Raw genomic sequence first — 19843 nt, forward strand, 5'->3', positions numbered from 1 at the left:
TCACTATCCGAGTATATGCTAATCAGGTCCTTAGGGTTTTAAATAAAGAAATTATGGCTAGAGAAGTTTTGGATATAAGGGAACCCTCCTACACTGCTGGTGAAAATGTAAATTGGTGCAGCCAGTATGAAAAACACTATGGAAGTTCCTTTTAAATAAACTGAAAATTGAGTTGCCACATGATCTAGCAATCCCACTCCTGGGCATATATTCAGAAAAAAACTCTAATTCTAAAAGATACATGCACCCCAATGTTCATTGCAGAACCACTTACAGTAGGCAAGACATGGAAGCAACCCAAATGTCTATCAACAAATGAGTGGATAAAGAAGATGTAGTATATATGTACAATGGACTAGTATTCAGCCATAAAAAAGAATGAAATAATGCCATTTGCAGCAACACAGATGGACCTAGAGATTATCAGTCTAAGCAAAGTAAGTCAGAGAAAGACAAATATCATATGATATCACTTATATGTGAAATCTTTAAAAAGATACAAGTGAACTTATTTACAAAACAGAAGCAGACCCACAGACATAGAAAACAAACCTACAGCTATCAAAGGGGAAGAGTGGGGAGGGATAAATTAAGACTTTGGTATTAACAGGTACTCACCACCATATACAAAATAGATAAACAACAAAAGACCTACTATATAGCACAGAGAGCTATATTCAATGACTTGTAATAACTTAGAGTGTAAAAGAATCTGGAAAAAGAGTATATATGCTGAATATATATAAATGCTGAATCATTTGATGCATACCTAAAGCATTTTGAGTGAGTAAAAGTCATTCAGTTGTGTCTGACTCTCTACAGCTCCCAAGGTTCCTCTGTCCATGGGACTCTCCAGGCAAGAATACTGGGAATTGCCATATCCTCCTCCAGGGGATCTTCCCACCCCAGGGATCAAACCCAGGTCTCCCACATTGCAGGCGGATTCTTTACTGAGCCACCAGGGCAGCCCAGAATATTACACATCAAATATAATTCAATCTTTTTTAAAAAAAGAAATAATTAGGGTGATAAGTATCTATATGCACAGCATCTGTACCTTTGCCTATTCCTTTTCAATGATGTTATTAATAGTTCACTTAATTTGTTAAGTAACATGAGTCAGTTCAGTTCAGACACTCAGTCATATCTGACTCTTTGCAACCCCATGGACTGTAGCATTCCAGGCTTTCCTGTCTATCACCAACTCCTGGAGCTTGCTCAAACTCATGTCCATCAAGTCGGTGATGCCATCCAACCATCTCATCCTCTGTCTTCTCCTCCTCCTTCAATCTTTCCCAGAATCAGGCAGGATCTTTTTTAAGGAGTCAGTTCTTTGCATCAGGTGGCCAAAGTATTGTAGCTTCAACTTCAGTATCAGTCCTTCCAATTAATAGTCAGGACTGATTTCCTTTAGGATTGACTAGTTTGATATCCTTGCAGTCCAAGGGACTCTCAAGAGTCTTCTCCAACACCACAGTTCAAAAGCACCAAATCTTTGGCACTCAGCTTTCTTTATGGTCCAACTCTCACATCCACACTTGACTACTGGAAATACCATAGCCTTGACTAGACAGACCTTTGTTGGCAAAGTAATGTCTCTGCTTTGTAATATGCTCTCTAGGTTGGTCATAGTTTTTCTTCCAAGGAGCAAGTGTCTTTTAATTTCATGGCTGCAGTCACCATCTGCAGTGATTTTGGAACCCAAGAAAATAAAGTCTCTCACTGTTTCCATTGTTTCCCCATCTATTTGCCATGAAGTGATGGGACCAGATGCCATGATCTTAGCTTTTTCAATGTTGAGTTTTAAGCCAACTTTTTCACTCTCCTCTTTCACTTCCATTAAGAGGCGTTTTAGTTCTTCTTTGCTTTCTGCCATAAGAGTGGTGTCATCTGCATATCTGAGGTTGATATTTCTTCCGGCAATCTTGATTTCAGCTTGTGCTTCATCCAGCCTGGCATTTCACCATGCACTCTGCATATAAGTTAAATAAGCAGGGTGACAATATACAGCCTTAACATACTCCTTTTCCAATTTGGAACCAGTCTGTTGTTCCATGTCCGATTCTAACTGTTCTTAACCTGCACACAGATGTCTCAGGAGGCAGGCAAGGAGGTGGTTAGTTGCCACGGAACTTTAATCTTATTATTAATAATAGATTTTACTGGGAGATGGTATCCAATAAAGAACAGAGAGAGGCAAACAGACATGTGATACTAGGCATATAATTTAAAACATCTAGGCTCTATTTTCCTTAAGTATAAAACAAAGGCTTTACTAGATGACCTTTCATCACTAGATGATCTTTCCAGTCCCTGTATGTGCCATGATCCACCAACTGCTCAAGCCCACAAGCTAGAAGTCACTCACAATCATCTCTCATAGGACCTCTGACAGCTTTACCTAACCCACTCTTACCTTCTAATCTATTCTCTGGAAAGAACCAATGTGATTTTTTTAATGTAAATGAGACTACATTCAGTTCGGTTCAGTCGCTCAGTCGTGTCTGACTCTTTGCGACCCCATGAATCGCAGCACGCCAGGCCTCCCTGTCCATCACCAATTCCCGGAGTTTACTCAAACTCATGTCCATCGAGTCAGTGACACCATCCAGCCATCTCATCCTCTGCCGTCCCCTTCTCCTCCTGCCCCCAATCCCTCCCAGCATCAGGGTCTTTTCCAATGAGTCAACTCTTCACATGAGGTGGCCAAAGTATTGGAGTTTCAGCTTCAGCATCAGTCCTTCCAATGAACACCCAAGACTGATCTCTTTTAGGATGGACTGGTTGGATCTCCTTTCTGTCCAAGGGACTCTCAAGAGTCTTCTCCAACACCACAGTTCAAAAGCATCAATTCTTCAGTGCTCAGCTTTCTTCACAGTCCAACTCTCACATCCATACATGACCACTGGAAAAACCATAGCCTTGACTAGGCGACCTCTGTTGGCTAAGTAATCTCTCTGCTTTTTAATATGCTATCTAGGTTAGTCTCTCAGTTAAAATCATCCAGTGAATTCCCATATTATTTGAATAAAATCTAAGCACTTTATTCAAGACCTATTTGTTGTCATTCAATTGCTATGTTCTATTCTTTGCAACCCCATAGACTGCAGCATGCCAGGCTTCCTGTCCTTAGCTATCTCCCAGAGTTTACTCAAACTCATGTCCATTCAGTCAGTGATGCCATACAACCATCTCACCCTCTGTTGCCCTCTTCTCTCCCTGCCCTCAATCTTTCCCAGCATCAAGGTCATTTCCAGTGAGTCAACTGTTTGCATCAGGTGGCCAATGTCTTGGAGCTTCAGCTTCAGCATCAGTCCTTCCAATGAATATTCAGGGTTGATTTCCTTTGGTATTGACTGGTCTGATCTTCTTGCAATCCAGGGGCCTCTCAAGAGTCTTCCCCAGCACCACAATTTTAAAGCATCAATTCTTCCACACTCAACCTTCTTTATGGTCCAACTCTCACATCCATACACGACTATTGGAAAAACCATAGCTTTTACTATCTGGACCTTTGTTTGCAAAGTGAGGTCTCTGCTTTTTAATATGCTGTCTATGTTTGTCATAGCTTTTCTTCCAAGGAGGAAGTATCTTTTGATTGACCTATAAAACACTCTAAATCTGGCCCCTGCCTACCTCGCCAACCTCATTTCCCACCATTTTTCCTTTGTGTCCTGAACTGCAGCCTGTCTGTTTTTGGGATATTTGCCTGAAAACTTATCATCCCATCTTCCCAAAGCTGACTACTCATCAACCATGTCTCAACCCAAGTGCCATGTTCTCAAAAGTGACTTATCTAACTACCCCCTTGTACTCTAGTCCACTGCCCTATTTACAGTCCTTATCACTGCTGTAAGTTATCGATCTATTCATTCATTTTGCTCTTTTTCCTTCCCTGAAATCAAATGTACCCACCAGCAAGGGCTTTTCTGACTTGTTCACCACTTTAATCCTGGCACTTCAAATAAGATTCAACATGTAGATGATCAATAAATATTTACTGGAGAAATGAATGAACAACATTTTATAGGCTTTACGGTTCTAAAATTCAATAATTCTGTACTGGATTCCAGCTCAAAGATGCTCTTTGTATATATTTTACCTTTCAAAATAGTAGCAGTATGGTTAAATAAAGATATCATTGAATCCAAGTGTATTAGGGTGGAATTTTCTTTTTTAATAGCCTACATGAAATTATTGTAATGTAGTTCATACATTCTGTTCATATCTAAACTTTTCCAGTAAAGCAAACCCGCATCAGTGGACTGTTAGCTTTGGAACAACAATCAACCCTCCGTTAATGAAAAGAAACATCAGAAGAATTATTGTCCATGAGAGGTACCGCTTCCCAGCAAGAGAGTACGACATTGCTGTTGTGCAGTTCTCTCCCAGAGTCACTTTTACTGATGACATCCGTCGAATATGTTTGCCAGAAGCCTCTGCGTCCTTCCAACCAAATTCAACTGTCTATATCACAGGATTTGGAGCACTTTTTTACGGTGGTGGGTACCGAAAAACGAATCACGGAGCTCTAAGCTCTATTTATGGCAGTGTTATTTAATGTCCATCAGTAATATCCTGTCAGACTTTTCCACAGTTTGGATTAGGGATCTTGTGCAAGTGACAGAAACTCCACCCAAATTAACTAAATTAAAAAATAATAACATTATGGCAAATTTGGCCCTTGTAATTTGGAATCAAGAGGTGAGTCCGACTTCAGATACGTGTGGATTCAGGACTTTGTGTGACGTCATCAGGCTCTGACTGTGGGTTTTTCCACGGGTTGGTTCGGGTTTCCCCGGGTCACCTTCATTACAAGGGATTCTAGCGCCACATAGTGGTGAGGGCGGCCAACAGCGGCTCAGCGTGTACATCCCCTAGCTGATGCCAGAGAACACGTCTCTCTCTTTGCCAGAATCTATGTTAATCCCTGAAAAAGGTCTCTTTTGGCCCAGCTTGTGTCCAGGGGTACCAGACTGACTGGTTGACTCAATTCTCACTCTTACGCCTACAGAAAGAAAGGCAGATATTGACTGGAAGCCTGGTCAGAAGCAGAAGTAATGAGGGAAAGACAGCTCCAGCAGGAAAGGCTTCAAGGAAGATATCAAGGGAAAGGAGGTTCCCTCAGAAACACGAAGGTCTATCTCTAGGTACCACGGTCTGTGCCATGCAATGCAGGTACACACTAGATATGCTAAAATGCACAGGCCCACCTTCACTCTGACGCCTTCACTTTGAGCCTCCTCTCTTTTTCACCTCCCCTTCCCCTTTGCCAGCTCCGTCACTTAGTTTCACTTTTCTCAGTCACCTCAAAAATGTTTCCTTTGCTCAGCTATAATCTCCAATTGCAGCAAAATCTGCCTCAGAACTAAAGAGGCTAATTGAGAGTGATTGGGGTAAGAACACTGTAGAGAGACAAATCATCTCTGATAATAAAGCTTCCACTGACCTCTCTAAAATGATTTAACTTGATATACTAATCTCTTAAAAAATAAAATTGGCTTCATGTTTTAAGGTTTTCAAAACATACTTACACACATTCTGGATTCTAAAATCTGGCCCAGGCGCATACATATAACAACAGCGACCGGGTTTCTTTGACTCTAGGCTTGAGAGGATAAGAAAGGATTTTTTTGAGAATGACAAAATTCATTCACAGAGCTCTATATAATTTATTAATATACAATAAACTCTAAAGAATAAATCATTAATTCTCATTCTTCACTAAAGAACCAGGAATACCTTTCACTAATGTGGTTGATGATGGGCTTGATGGTCTTTAGATTTTTCTCCAGATGTCCCATGTGGTTTCTTTAAGGTTATATTTCCAATCACAGAAATTATTATCCATAGCTTAATAAGCCCAGGGAGCTGTAAGCCTGACAATAATATGTCTTCTCTCTCTCTAATGGATCTTCTCCTAAAATAGAGTTGCATTCTTCATTTGATGAGGGGAGCATCTCAGATTCCCTTTGGCTTGATGGAAAGAAATAATTTCTGACCTGGAGTCTAAAGTTGGCATAGAAACACATCTGCCATAATAGTTTTTGAATAGCAATAGAATCTAATTTATGTAGAACACTATAATTAGCAACAGGATGCCTACTTTTTTAAAGCACCCATGGAACATTCTCCAAGATACACTATATCTAGGTCTATGAAACAGTCTCCGACAAACTTAAAAGAATGGAAATCATATATAGTACGCTCTCTGATGACAATGCAATCAAACTAAAAACCAGTAACAGAGAGATAATAGAAAAATCTCTAAATGCTTAAAAATTAAACAACACACTTCTAAATAATCCATAGATAAAAGAGGAAATCTTGAAGATAATTATAAGCATTAATAGAATGAAATGAATGCAGGATGCAGCTAAAACAGTACAGAGACAGGGAAACATAGCAAAATGCATGTATTATAAGAAAGCTCTCCTTTTAAGACACTAGAAAAGAGGAGAAAATAAACCTAAAATAAACACGAGGATGGAAATAATATAAGTAAGAGTGGCAATGAATACAATCAAAATTTAAAAATGGAAAAAATTGAATTTAAAAACTTATTCCTTGAAAAAAGATCAATACTTTCTGGGAAATGTCATTAAGCATTATCACGATATTTAAGAAAAAGTTCAGGGATGTACAGGATATGTAGGCTAAGCTTTTTATAACTCCTTGCCAATGAGTTTTATTAAAAAGTTATGAATTTACTCTGTCACCTATAATATGCATATCATCTTACCTTTCCCAGAACTGGGCATGAATTATTTTTAATTGATAATGTAACAGTCAAAAAAAAAATTACACTAATTTTACTCAAAGAACAGAATATCTTGAGCATTTTTTAACATTTTAGCAAATACCTGTCCAGAAAAAACCCTGAATTGACATTCTAGAGAAATTAGTGTCCATTATTAGTTTTCTACTGCTGTGTAACAAATTGTCACAAATTTAACAACTTGAAAGAAAATGCATTTATTATTTCAGTTTCTATGGGTCAGAAATCCAGACATAGCATAGCTGGCATCTCCTCTCAACATCTCACAAATTAGCAATCAAAGTATTGGCTGGGGTTGAGGTCTCATCTATGACTCTTTTCCAAGCTCACTGGTTGTTGATGAAATTTAGTTTCTTGCACCTACAGAGTTTATGACAGCTTGCTTCTCCAACACCACTGGGAAAAAGTCTCTGAACTCAGGGAAAGCCTAGTTCAGTTCAGTCACTCAGTCATGTCCAATTCTTTGCAACCCCTTGGACTGCAGCACTCCAGGCTTCCCTATCCATCACCAACTCCCGGAGCTTGCTCAAACTCAGGTCCATTGAGTTCATGATGCCATCCAACCATCTCATCCTCTGTCATCCCCTTCTCCTTCTACCTTCAATCTTTCCCAGCATCAGGGCCTTTTCTAGTGATCAGTTCTTCACATCAGGTGGCCGAAGTATTGGAGCTTCAGCAGAAGGCCTAAACCCCTTTTAAAAGGGCTTATCCGATTAGGTCAGGCCCACCTTGGATAATTTCCCTTTTGATGAACTCAGTGTCAAGCTGACTACATCTTAATTAATCTTCAATATTTCCTCACCTGTGCCATAGAATATAACCTAATCATGAAAATGACACCCATATTATTCACAGATCCCACTTAGACCTAGGGGAAAAGAGATCACATAGGAATCTTGGGGATCATAGCAGAATTTTGTCTACTGCAGGGTCAGTTTCCCAATCAGCATGTGGCTGATACAAAGAATCCCTTAATACTTGTAATATCATTGGTTTCTATCATAAATAGTTGTCTTCTCCATTAGTATCGGTTTCTATAACTCAGGCTCTAGTTTATGACCTGGGGTTTCAAAATTATAATACATAATGAAATCATTGCCTCTACGTGCGTGTCATTATATGTGTGAGAGTTCCCCGTAAAATGTAAAGGATAAAATAAAGATATATAGTTATTTTATCAAGCCAAAACTGTCTAGGCCTACAAAGTTTCTGGGAACAATCTGGAATATACAAATAAAAAGTTATTTAAAAAAATAAATACCTTCCTAAATATACAAACTGATTGTTTTTAAGTAAAGGTACAAAGGCTTTCCAGAAAAAAGAAACAAAATGTTTTCCTTGCTAGTATAGGTATTTAAAAATGAGAAAAGGACAATTTTCATTTACATTTTCCAGAGAATAAGTAGAACTTTTTTCCTTAAGAACTGCTTATATTAACTGCATCTTGTTTGACAATTTTTGTTGATGTTCAGTCAGTCAGTCATGTCCAACTCTTTGCAAACCCATGGACTGCAACATGCCAGGCTTCCCTGTCTTTCACCATTTCCCAGAGCTTGCTCAAACTCTTGACCATTGAGACAGTGATGCCATTCAACCATCTCATCCTCTGTCATCCCCTTCTCCTCCGGGCTTCTATCTTTCCCAGCATCAGGGTCCTTTCTAATTAGTCGGCTCTTTGCATCAGGTGGCCAAAGTATTGGAGCTTCAGCATCAGTCCTTCCCATGAATATTCAGGATTGATTTCTTTTAGGATTGACAACTTTAGCTTGAAATAAAAAGGTCTGCACTTCATTCTAGCTAATAATACTGGTTGTAAACACTAAAATTACTTTGCTTTTTCTTAAGGGGAATCCCAAAATGATCTTCGAGAAGCCAGACTGAAAATCATAAGTGATGATGTGTGCAAGCAGCCACATGTGTATGGCAGTGATATAAAATTTGGAATGATGTGTGCTGGATATCTGGAAGGAATATATGATGCCTGCAGGGTAGGTGGAAAGAGACTATTTTGATGTCATTAACTCAAAAATATTTATCTGGTTCAAAAATATTCTATGCTTTTTAATATGAAAAGCATATTTTACTAATATAGTAAAATCCAGAGATTATGGCCATGCAAAAATTTATAAATGCTAATTTCAAACACAAACATTTTAATGTTTTATTAAGCAAAACAAACAAATTAAAGCAAAACAAAATAACCAAAAAGCTTCTTTGATGTCATCAAACTAACCAATAAAATTTAATTCTAATACCAGAAATCCAGAGTTTCACAAAGCAGAGTCTCTTTCCTAAAAGAGCTAACATCTAGAAAGGAAATAATCATGAACAATAAACAATGATGTAATAAGTTATATAATGTAGAACAATTTTTTATTTAAAGTATAGTTGATTTACAATATAGTATTAGTTTCAGGTGTGGAGCATAAACAGTTTTAGCTTGAAGGGAACATCTTTGGAACAAATATTAGAGAGATAATACTTCAATGAGGTCTGAAGGATAAAGAACATTCAGCCAATTACAGAATAAGCAGAGAATATTATAGAGAAGAGATAAAGCATAGCCATGTTATGAAGGTGTGAAATTACAATTCGTATTTGAGGCAACTGTAAGTAATCTGTTGGGTCTCAGTCTAAGGAGGATGAGAAGTGAGAAGCAGTTAACGGTGAGAAGGTGGATGAGGTCAAGTTGTATCTAGTCCCCTTTCCAGGGCCCTCCTCCTATTTAGTATCTGTCCTGCATGTACATTTTCGGACAAATGCATTTGTAACATGTGTTTCATACTGTAGGCACTTGCTTTATAAGTGTTGAACACGTGGGGGTTCTTGAAAACTCCAAGGAGGTGATTCCATATGGTGAAATGATGGGAATTGTATTGTCATCAGGAGGCAGAAAACCCTGCCTGGAGTCCCACAGATTACACAGCATAGGCCACCCCTGTCAGAAAACCATGGGCTGGGCCAGAGCAGAATCTGGCACACATCTAGCCCCAGTCGCTAAGGGTGTGGAGGGAGGCAGCTAGCATTCAGGGATTCCAGAGAGAGGTGCATGCTATGACAGACAAGTGGAAGGTGGTGACTGGAACACAGAGGACATGGGAATCTAGGCGAATGGTGAGATTAGTGGTAAGTCTCTGGACAGACTGGTGGTCATAAAGAGCTTTCACTGCATTGGGGAGCACAGGTAAGATTCCTGCCTTGTGACTATGCAGTGCATAATAAGGCAGCTCTAGGAAGTTCTAGTCATAAAAAAGTGGGGAAATCATCAAGGAAGGGACTCAGGCACAATGGAAGCAGGAATACAGGGATGGCTACTAGGGTTCATGGGGAGGGGTTTGGTCTATCTGTTTAAACAGAAGCCCAGGCACCCTACTTGGAGTCAGGGAAAAAAACACCACCACAGCTTGACTTTCTGTGTTGTATACTTGAAATTTGCTAATAGCAGACCTTAAGCATTCTCACCACACACACACGCTCATGCACACTTGCACACATACACACCAAGTAACTATGTGAGGTGATGGATGTGTTAATTAACCTGATCAGGGTAATCATTTCACAAAGTATATATGTCAAATTACCACCATGTACACTTTAAATATATATGATTTTATTCATGAATTATACATCTATAAAACTGAAAAAAATTTTAATGTGGAAATTGAACTCTAAGACTTTTATAACTACTGAAACCCATGTTTCAATGAATTATCCTATAATTGGTAGTCTAGAAATATACTTTCTAATAATAAAATATGTGGTTCATCAAAATATCTAAAGTAATAAGTTTCATATTTAATTCATTTTCTTTCTCTTTCTTTCTTTTCAGGGTGATTCTGGGGGACCTTTAGTTGGAAAGGACCTTAAAGATACCTGGTATCTCATTGGAATTGTGAGCTGGGGAGATAACTGTGGTCAAAGAAACAAACCTGGAGTCTACACAAAAGTGACTTACTACCGAAACTGGATTACTTCAAAAACAGGCCTCTAATTCACTGTAAAACTTAAACACTGAGAGCTGTATGCAGGTCATACACGCATAAGAATCCATATATTCTGTGGCTGTAGTACAATGAAGTGAGATTAAATGACATGATTTATTTCCAAATCACTTTACTCAACCACAAAACCCATGGCCAATTTGTAAAGGATTTAAATTTATAAGGTAGTGAGCCAGTTTAGCCTGGTTTAAAAAATACAACAGAGATAGGGAGCTTTTTAAGTCAGTGAGCTAGAATATAGAAGAGAAGCAATGCAAATTTTTGAGGATAATCCATAACATTTTTAGGGTGTCTTTGTTAATGATGTCTTCTTAAACAAGAAATTTTTTAACTCTCAGAGTTTAGGAAACCCATGTATAATTTTCTATCATTTCTCCAGAGCTCACAAATACTTATTTTCCCCTTTTTTTCTTGTTCTTTCATGTTTTCCAAAGAGATTTTACATATTTTCTATTTATAAATCCATTGGAAGGGTTTTAATTTTTAAAAAGTTATATCTAAGAAACAAAGTCTGATGATAAATCAAGCCAGAGATCTTCTAACCTTTGTCTGCTGTGGAATCTCCCTGATTTTTCAGTGATAAAGATAGCATAAACACACACATACCCCACACACATGTGCACACACAGAATATCCCTATCTTCAGATATTCCCAGAAAAGCATGATTGATAAATATAGACACTAATTAGCTAGTCAAAAATGTATTTTTGTTTCAAATATTTGGGGGAATGTGATAGTAACTTCAGGAGCTGTCCCAAAACAATGGCACAAAAAAATTGAACATTTTATAGGTGCATTTACATGCTTTGACCACCAGGGGGAAGTTTTGTAAATTATTGCTAAGATTAAATGCCTAGAAAAAATTGAGAATCTGTTAATATGTTGAAGAATTAATGAGCAGTATCTTTCCACATGGGATTCCCTGGTAGCTCAACTGGTAAAGAATCTTCCTGCAATGCAGGAGACCCTGGTTCAATTCCTGGGTCGGGAATATCCTCTGGAGAAGGGATAGGCTACTCACTCCAGTATAAAAGTTTATTCCTTTGTATTACTGTAACCAATTGTCTCCTAAGGCTTGTGGCAATAGACTATTCCAACCATGAAATACTAGGTATTTTTTCCTAATTTAATAAATGTAGATTTTGATGACCTACCATACAGAAGATATGAACAAAGTGACTTGAAATAGCCAATGAACCCACTAAGTGTCTCGTGAAGATATTAGGAGAGTCACGCTCATGTATTCCATAATATTAATACAATTAGATGATGATTTTGTAGAAACTGTTACTCTGTGTGACAATACTGGTTAGACATCGGGGTTATGCATCATTTACTCATGTAACCCAAATATAAACCAAGTCATTAGAAAATTGAGCTACTTTATAATTCCCCTCATGTGCTATTGATAAGGCATAAAAATAATGCTAAAATAATCTAAAGGAGATTTAAAATTTATTCACCATAAAAATTAATCCATAAGATAAACTCATATAGTATTTGAAGCACAGGAAACACTACAAGTCCTGTAGGCCAGTACACTTAAGAGTTCAGAGAACTGAAGCCAGGAAAAGTAAATGACTTAGTGAAGCTGTAGGTAATTTGTATCCCCAGTGAGCCTAGGACCCAAGGCCTAGGACCCACCAATTTCACATACCCTTTTCTTACAAAGTATCTTTATGATCATTTATATTATTTAATCATCAGCTGTATAAAAATTTCAGTGAGTCTACTGAATCTGTGTTAAATTAAGAAACTCAAGAATTTTAAATGATGTGATTCACTAAGGCAGCTGGCTGCCAATTCTCAGAACTCACTTAAGGATAAAGTTGCTTCTTCATACATAAAGATATACATAGGCATATAAATTATTCAATATTATGGTGGTAAGATACAATTCTGATTTCTGGTGTTAAGATTCAAGGAACGATCTTAGAGTTATAACTTTGTGTTTCTAAATAGTCTTGTGAAACATTTAATCCTGGATCACATATAAGCAAATATTGGTGTATCATTTAAAATCTAATAATAAAGTTGGTGATCAGAGCATTCTACAAATAATATCATTGAATCTGTGTTAGGCCAACTGAATAAATCTTTCAACTTTTGTTTAAAATTACATTTCTTTTAATTAACTAGTTTGGGTTACTCAAACTAGTTTGGGACCTAACAGAATCAGAAGATACTAAGAAGAGGTGGCAAGAATACACAGAAGAACTGTACAAAAACGATATTCATGACCGAGATAATCACGAGGTGTGATCACCAACCTAGAGCCAGACATTCTGGAATGTGAAGTCAAGTGGGCCTTAGGAAGCAACACTACAAACAAAGCTAGTGGAGTGATGGAATTCCAGTTGAGCTATTTCAAAGCCTGAAAGATGATGCTGTGAAAGTGCTGCACTCAATATGCCAGCAAAAAATCTGGAAAACTCGGCAGTGGCCACAGGAATGGAAAAGGTCAGATTTCATCCCAATTCCAAAGAAAGGCAATGGCAAAGAATGTTCAAACTACTGCACAATTGCACTCATCTCACATACTAGCAAAGTAATACTCAAAATTCTCCAAGCCAGGCTTCAACAGTACATGAATTATGAACTTCCAGATGTTCAAGCTGGATTAGAAAAGGCAGAGGAACCAGAGATCAACTTGCCAACATCCGTTGGATCATCGAAAAAGCAAGAGAGTTCCAGAAAAACATCTACTTCTGCTTTATTGACTATACCAAAGCCTTTGTGTGGATCATAGCAAACTGTGGAAAATTCTTCAAGAGATGGGAATACCAGACCACCTGACCTGCCTCCTGAGAAATCTGTATGCAAGTCAAGAAGCAACAGTTAGAACTGGACATGGAACAACAGACTAGTTCCAAATCAGGAAAGGAGTACGTCAAGGTTGCATATTGTCACCCTGCTTATTTAACTTGTATACAGACTACATCACGCAAAATACCATGCTGGATGAAGCACAAGCTGAAATCAAGATTGCCAGGAGAAATATCAATAACCTCAGGTATCCAGATGACACCACCGTTACGGCAGAAAGCAAAGAAGAATTAAAGAGCCTCTTAATGAAAGTGAAAGAGGAGAGTGGAAAAATTGGCTTAAAATTCAACATTCAGAAAACTAAGATTATGGCATCCAGCCCCATCATTTCATAGCAAATAGATAGGGAAACAATGGAAACAGTGACAGACTTTATTTTGGGGGGGCTCCAAAATCACTGCTGATGGTGAGTGCAGCCATGAAATTAAAAGACGCTTGCTCCTTGGAAGAAAACCTATGACCAACCTAAACAGCATATCAGAAAACAGAGATTACTTTGCCAACAAAGGTCTGTCTAGTCAAAGCTATGATTTTTCCAGTAGTCATGTATGGATGTGAGAGTTGGACTATAAAGAAAGCTAAGCGCCGACGTATTGATGCTTTTGGTGTATTGAACTGTGGTGTTGGAGAAGACTCTTGAGTGTCCCATGGATGGCAAGGAGATCCAACCAGTCCATCCTAAAGGAAATCAGTCCTGAATATTCATTGGAAGGACTGATGCTGAAGCTGAAACTCCAATACTTTGGCCACCTGATGCTTCAGGCCACCTGAAGAAATGACTCTGGAAAAGACTCTGATGCTGGGAAAGATTGAAGGCGGGAGGAGAAGGGTACGACAGAGGATGAGATGGTTGGATGGCATCACCAACTTGATGGATGTGAGTCTGAGTAGGCTCTGGGAGCTGGTGATCAATAGGGAAGCCTGGCGTGCTGCAGTCCATTGGGTCACAAAGAGTTGGACACAACTGAGTGACTGAAATGAACTGAACTGAATTTGGGTCACTCTGAAGCAGGATTTTTCAACTTTAGCATTCCTGACATTCTGGACTAGATAATTCTTTGTTTTGAGAGGCTACTCTGTGCATTGTAGAATTTTAGCAGCATTCCTGACCTCTGCCTTCTAGACATCTGAAACACACTTCTCTCAACTCCATCCAAATTGTTAACTGAAAATATCACCAGATGTTGGCAAGTGTCTCATAAGGGGTGAACTTCTTCCTTGTTGAGAACTATTATTCCAAAGGCATTTGATTATTTTCAAAAATGCCAAAGATAATCTGAAAATTTTTACAGTTATTCAAAAACTGTAGTCTGCTGGTCGAACGGTATGTTCACTATCATGTTCCTAAAAGGAGTGGCAGAATAAGTGACAGATACTTTAATCAGTGACCATTTCAGATGTAGAGTGATCGCCTCACACACAATGTGCTTGAAGTTTCTCATACTCCCGCTTACAGCAAATTCATAGAGCACCATCAGCTATTGCTCTGAAGACAGGCTTACATCCTCTAGTAAGAATTTCTCTACAATGACCACAACTCACAGGAAGAAATATATCTTATATCACAGCTCCATAAATATGCAACAAAATACATATACAGATTAAAAATAAACAAGACTCATAAAGCAATGCCTCTTACTAAATACAATAAAATGTAATATTTATATTCTATTTTGCTTTTTAAAAATGCTTGCCCCCACCAACTAAATTGATTTCACAACCTATTAATAACAGGTTTTAACCTGCGGTTCCTATAACACATTCTGGAATAATCATTCACCATTACTAATGCCATAGTGTTATGATCTCACCTGTTCCCACTACATTCTCTACCTTCAAACTATATTTTTAGCAATCTGTAGCTAGATTATGGGGCTTCCCAGGTGGTGCTAGCGGTAAAGAACCTGCCTGCCAATGCAGGAGACATAAGAGACTCGGGTTCAATCCTTGGGTTGGGAAGATCTGTAGGAAGACATGGCAACCCACTCCAGAATTCTTGCCTGGAAAAGCCCATGGACAGAGGAGCCTGGCGGTCTAAGGTCCATAGGGTCACAAAGAGTTGGACATGATTGAAGTGACTTAGCACAGCATAGCACAGCTAGATTATGACACTGTTCAATACTGCTATTCCCATGCACTCAAATCCACTGATTTCCCCTTTGCCTGATAAACAGAGTATAAATCCACATCACCATAGCTTGTAAGGCCCTTTACAATCTGCCAACAACCAAGTAAAATTTTGTTTCACTCGTTCTATGTTCTTGTAACACTGAATGTTACTCTTTATTTCCTAAACACATAGATAGTAGGTTATGCAAGATTCTCTTCACTCTGTAAGATCTAGCTCAAATATCACCTCTATCAATAATACCTTTACTACCCAATAAAAATTACTCTTCATCCAAAATTTTTTTGAATGCTTTTTTTCTTTCTTAGAGCTTTTGTCATACTTCACTTTGTATTATAACTTTTATGTACATTTATTATCTCTAAAAACATACTAAGTACCATTAGGCTAAAGACTGCTTTATTCATTTTTGTATTCCCTACAGCTTTTAGGACAATAATCTGTATATATTATGGTTCATGAAAGAATAAATTAACAGACTAATTATGATTTCTATGAAGGAAAGACACCTCAGTTCTCAGTTACTAACTGCTTTCCTCAGCTCACTTTCTTTTACACTGCTTTCTAATCTGTGCTGGCCCCACCTAGCATATTCTTGAATGTTTCTAAGGAGTTCCAGCTCTCTGTCTATACTGGAAGCAATCAAAACACAGTAAGACAAGTCACTAACCTTTCAGGAGACCCTCTTAATCAAAAATGTTGCCCCATATTCCCTTAACTGAGCACATTCCAAACCTATAGGGATATTTGGAGATAAGACTAAAAAGCACATCTCCCATTTTCTTTTTTGTGTTTTTATTTGATCTACGAGGACTGCCCTTTCGTCTTTTTTCTTTCATGGACCTCACAAATATGGATGGTTCCAAAAGGTCACCTTAGATCTCCATGATTGTACTTTTGCAGTTTAGGCTCATCTTTGTTGAATTTGCCCAATGAGAGATAATGGAGATAAAACTAAAATTCATATCCAGTTTAGAATGCTCACAGGAATAAAAGGATTGGAATTTCAGGGAAAAAAGATGACATTTGGTTCACCAACATTAATTATCCATACGCCTGTCCTTTCCTTTCCATTAGTAATCACGATTTAAGTGATAAACTAACATTTTTAAACTGATTTTGTTGTTTTCTAAGTTCAAGAGACTCCTCCCACACCAGAAGTCAATAAAAAAAGTGAAAAGAAATCCCAAATGTCACCTAGAAAGTGAGGGAAAATCAAAGATAAAAATGTAGGCTTCAGGAGTCAGAAAAGAAAGAACTGAAGAGCAGTTCTTCAGATTACCCTACACTGTGTTTCGCCTTGAAACAGGTGTTACGGGTTAAAGCACATAGATGATGTTATGTCATATACAGGGCCCCTGAAAATTACTGCATAACCTGTTGAATATTTTGCATGGGCTATAATGATCAATTAGGGTAACATCATGGTACAGAAAAAAAACAGTAGATTGAGCACCTCTCTGATTGAATTATGTGGTAACTGCCCTCACAGAGTGGACCAACCACCTCTGCACTCTGGGCCTCCCAGGATCATCTCAGGAGGATCTGCCATGTAGAAGCTCATTACTGCTTTGTTTAAGTGACCAAAGCAGGAAAGTATGAAGTGACTCACTGGGGAACCTTAAATTTTTTCACTCAATCTTGACAATTCCCACATATTAAACTGTTGTCAATCATCTTGCTGGGATCATGTCTGGATAGAGACAGCATTCAGGATTCCTATCAGTGCTCTTCTTGAAACTGTACTATGCTGCTGCTGCTGCTAAGTCATTTCGGTCGTGTCCGACTCTGTGTGACCCCACAGACGGCAGCCCACCAGGCTCCCCCATCCCTGGGATTCTCCAGGCAAGAACACTGGAGCGGGTAACTGTACTATAAATGGTAACATAATCTGGCTCACGATACACTGCACAGTGGAGGTCAGCACAAGCCTTTAGCTGGGCCTCCAACACCTGAGGAGAAGGCAATGGCAACCACTCCAGTACTCTTGCCTGGAAAATCCCATGGACGGAGGAGCCTGGTAGGCTGCAGGCCACGGGGTCGCTAAGAGTCAGACACGACTCAGCGACTTCACTTTCATGCACTGGAGAAGGAAATGGCAACCCACTCCAGTGTTCTTGCCTGGAGAATCCCAGGGACGGAGGAGCCGGGTGGGCTGCCGTCTATGGGGAGGCACAGAGTCAGACACGACTGAAGCAACTTAGCGCATCAGCCAAGACCCGAAGCTCCTCTTTCTTTTCCTGGAGGGACAAGTGGGAAGTAGGATGGAGACCATTCTAGGTCAAAAGTCACAGCAAGGCTGACCACAGCTCTGTTTCCTCTCTCTCTCATGCAATGAACACTACTCCTGGTACAAAGACACAACCTTTTCTTCTGGCTTTTCATGAAAACCACTCCAAAAACAGCCTAACCCTCACATTGCCTTTCATGGGGTCATTTTAAGAACCTAACCATCAAATAGGAGATGCTTACGCCATCTCCTAATTCAGCCACATTCCTTATTTCCTTCTTGTTTAGAAGCCTCTGGAAAAAATCAGATCAACAGATTCTAGCACAAGACAAATAAAACAAATTTAAAAAAAGACTAAATTCCAAGGTGAGCTGGTAGCTTTTTCCTGTTCCATGATTACAGACTATTCCTAATCCTCAAAATGATCATAGTATTAAATGTTCTTGTTCAAAAGCCTTGGAAAACAAGTAAGGATGAATCAGTAGAAAATCACCAGTATTACTGAAAAAAAAAAAAACCTCAAGTACAAGCTATTTAAACAGTAAGTGAGAATTGTTATCTTTGTGTCAAAAGGATGTTATGATGCACCTTCATGGTTCCAAATGACCTCAAACTCTGTTCGAGTACCTCCCTACCATCACATATTTCACAGCTTGGTGAAGAGTTCATTACTCATACAAAGTTAGTACACTGATGTTAATTTAAATCAACTGGATTGTTAAATATAGGTTTAAATAATCTTGAACAAACAAAAAGCTATGTGGCAGTCTAACATAACATGTTATGCTAATGTTGCATGTATATATATTTTATATACATACATGATGTTTTATATATGCATGTGGAAGGGGAGCTGGGGGGGAGAATGGATACATGTATATGTATGGCTGGATCCAATTACTGTGCCCCTGAAACTATCACCACATTGTTAATCAGCTATACTTCAATACAAAATAAAAAGTCTTAAAATATTAAAAAAAAAATTTTTAATAAAATCCTGTCTAGACTTTAAAAAATAATAAAACAAAACACAAAGCAGAAAAAATAAAACCATCAGAAAGCCTTTACTTTTTACTACGTCTGTCAAAACTACTCATGTATATTGGCATAATTTTTACATTTGGTATAACGCCATCACCTTTCTTTCTATCATTTATCTCATGTTTTTGAGCTAATTTCTTCATAATCTTTATTTTATTTTCCCAAACACGCACCCACTCTCAGCAATAAAGACCTTAATAAATATTTCTAGGTACTTTCTTCCTTTGGTGGGAGATTTTATATATCTTAATCATAACAGGCTAATCATTCTGTTTTAGACATGTATATACTGTTTCCTTTAAAGCATCTAAAAACAAAAATGAAAAAAACATGTTTTTAGCTAATACTTAATGTAATTTTATCTCACAAAACATTCCTACTTGCCTCACCTCTCCAGAGAAATTTCCCCTACTGTGACCTAACCTTGGTAACTGGCCTGGCAGCCAGGAGAGGAGATGCCTACTGCTCCTGGAGAGAACGGCTACCAGCTTGTAAAGAAGAGGCCTGCACCGAGTCCCGGCACAATGTGAATGAGTGCTAAGTTGCTTCAGTCGTGTCCGACTCTTTGTGACCCCAAGGACTGTAGCCCACCAGGCTCTTCTGTCCATGGGAATCTTCAGGCAAGAACACTGGAGTGGGTTGACATGCCCTCCTGCAGGGGATCTTCCCAGTCCAGTGATCGAACTTGTGTCTCTTACAACTCCTACACTGGCAAGTGGATTCTTTACCACTAGCACCACCTGGGAAGCCCATCCCTGGACAATGTTAGCTCTCAAAGGAGAGAAAACTCACTTCTGCAGACTCAGACAGCTCAAACAACAACAACAAAAGTCTACAG

At 38.6% G+C, this 19843-nt stretch overlaps 1 protein-coding gene across 1 annotated transcript in view; it reads left to right on the top strand.

Moving 5' to 3' along the window:
• The window catches only part of TMPRSS11A (transmembrane serine protease 11A), a 42273-nt gene extending 31218 nt beyond the window's left edge, over positions 1-11055 (top strand). Inside the window, exons 6-8 of the mRNA XM_070458007.1 lie at positions 4243-4502; positions 8624-8766; positions 10608-11055. Coding sequence (XP_070314108.1) covers positions 4243-4502; positions 8624-8766; positions 10608-10769 — 565 coding nt within the window. The 3' untranslated portion in view covers positions 10770-11055. The remainder of the gene's footprint in view (positions 1-4242; positions 4503-8623; positions 8767-10607) is intronic.
• Positions 11056-19843: the final 8788 nt, after the last annotated feature.

The sequence above is a fragment of the Odocoileus virginianus genome, chromosome 29 (assembly GCF_023699985.2).
Source record: "Odocoileus virginianus isolate 20LAN1187 ecotype Illinois chromosome 29, Ovbor_1.2, whole genome shotgun sequence".
Lineage (NCBI taxonomy): Eukaryota > Metazoa > Chordata > Mammalia > Artiodactyla > Cervidae > Odocoileus > Odocoileus virginianus.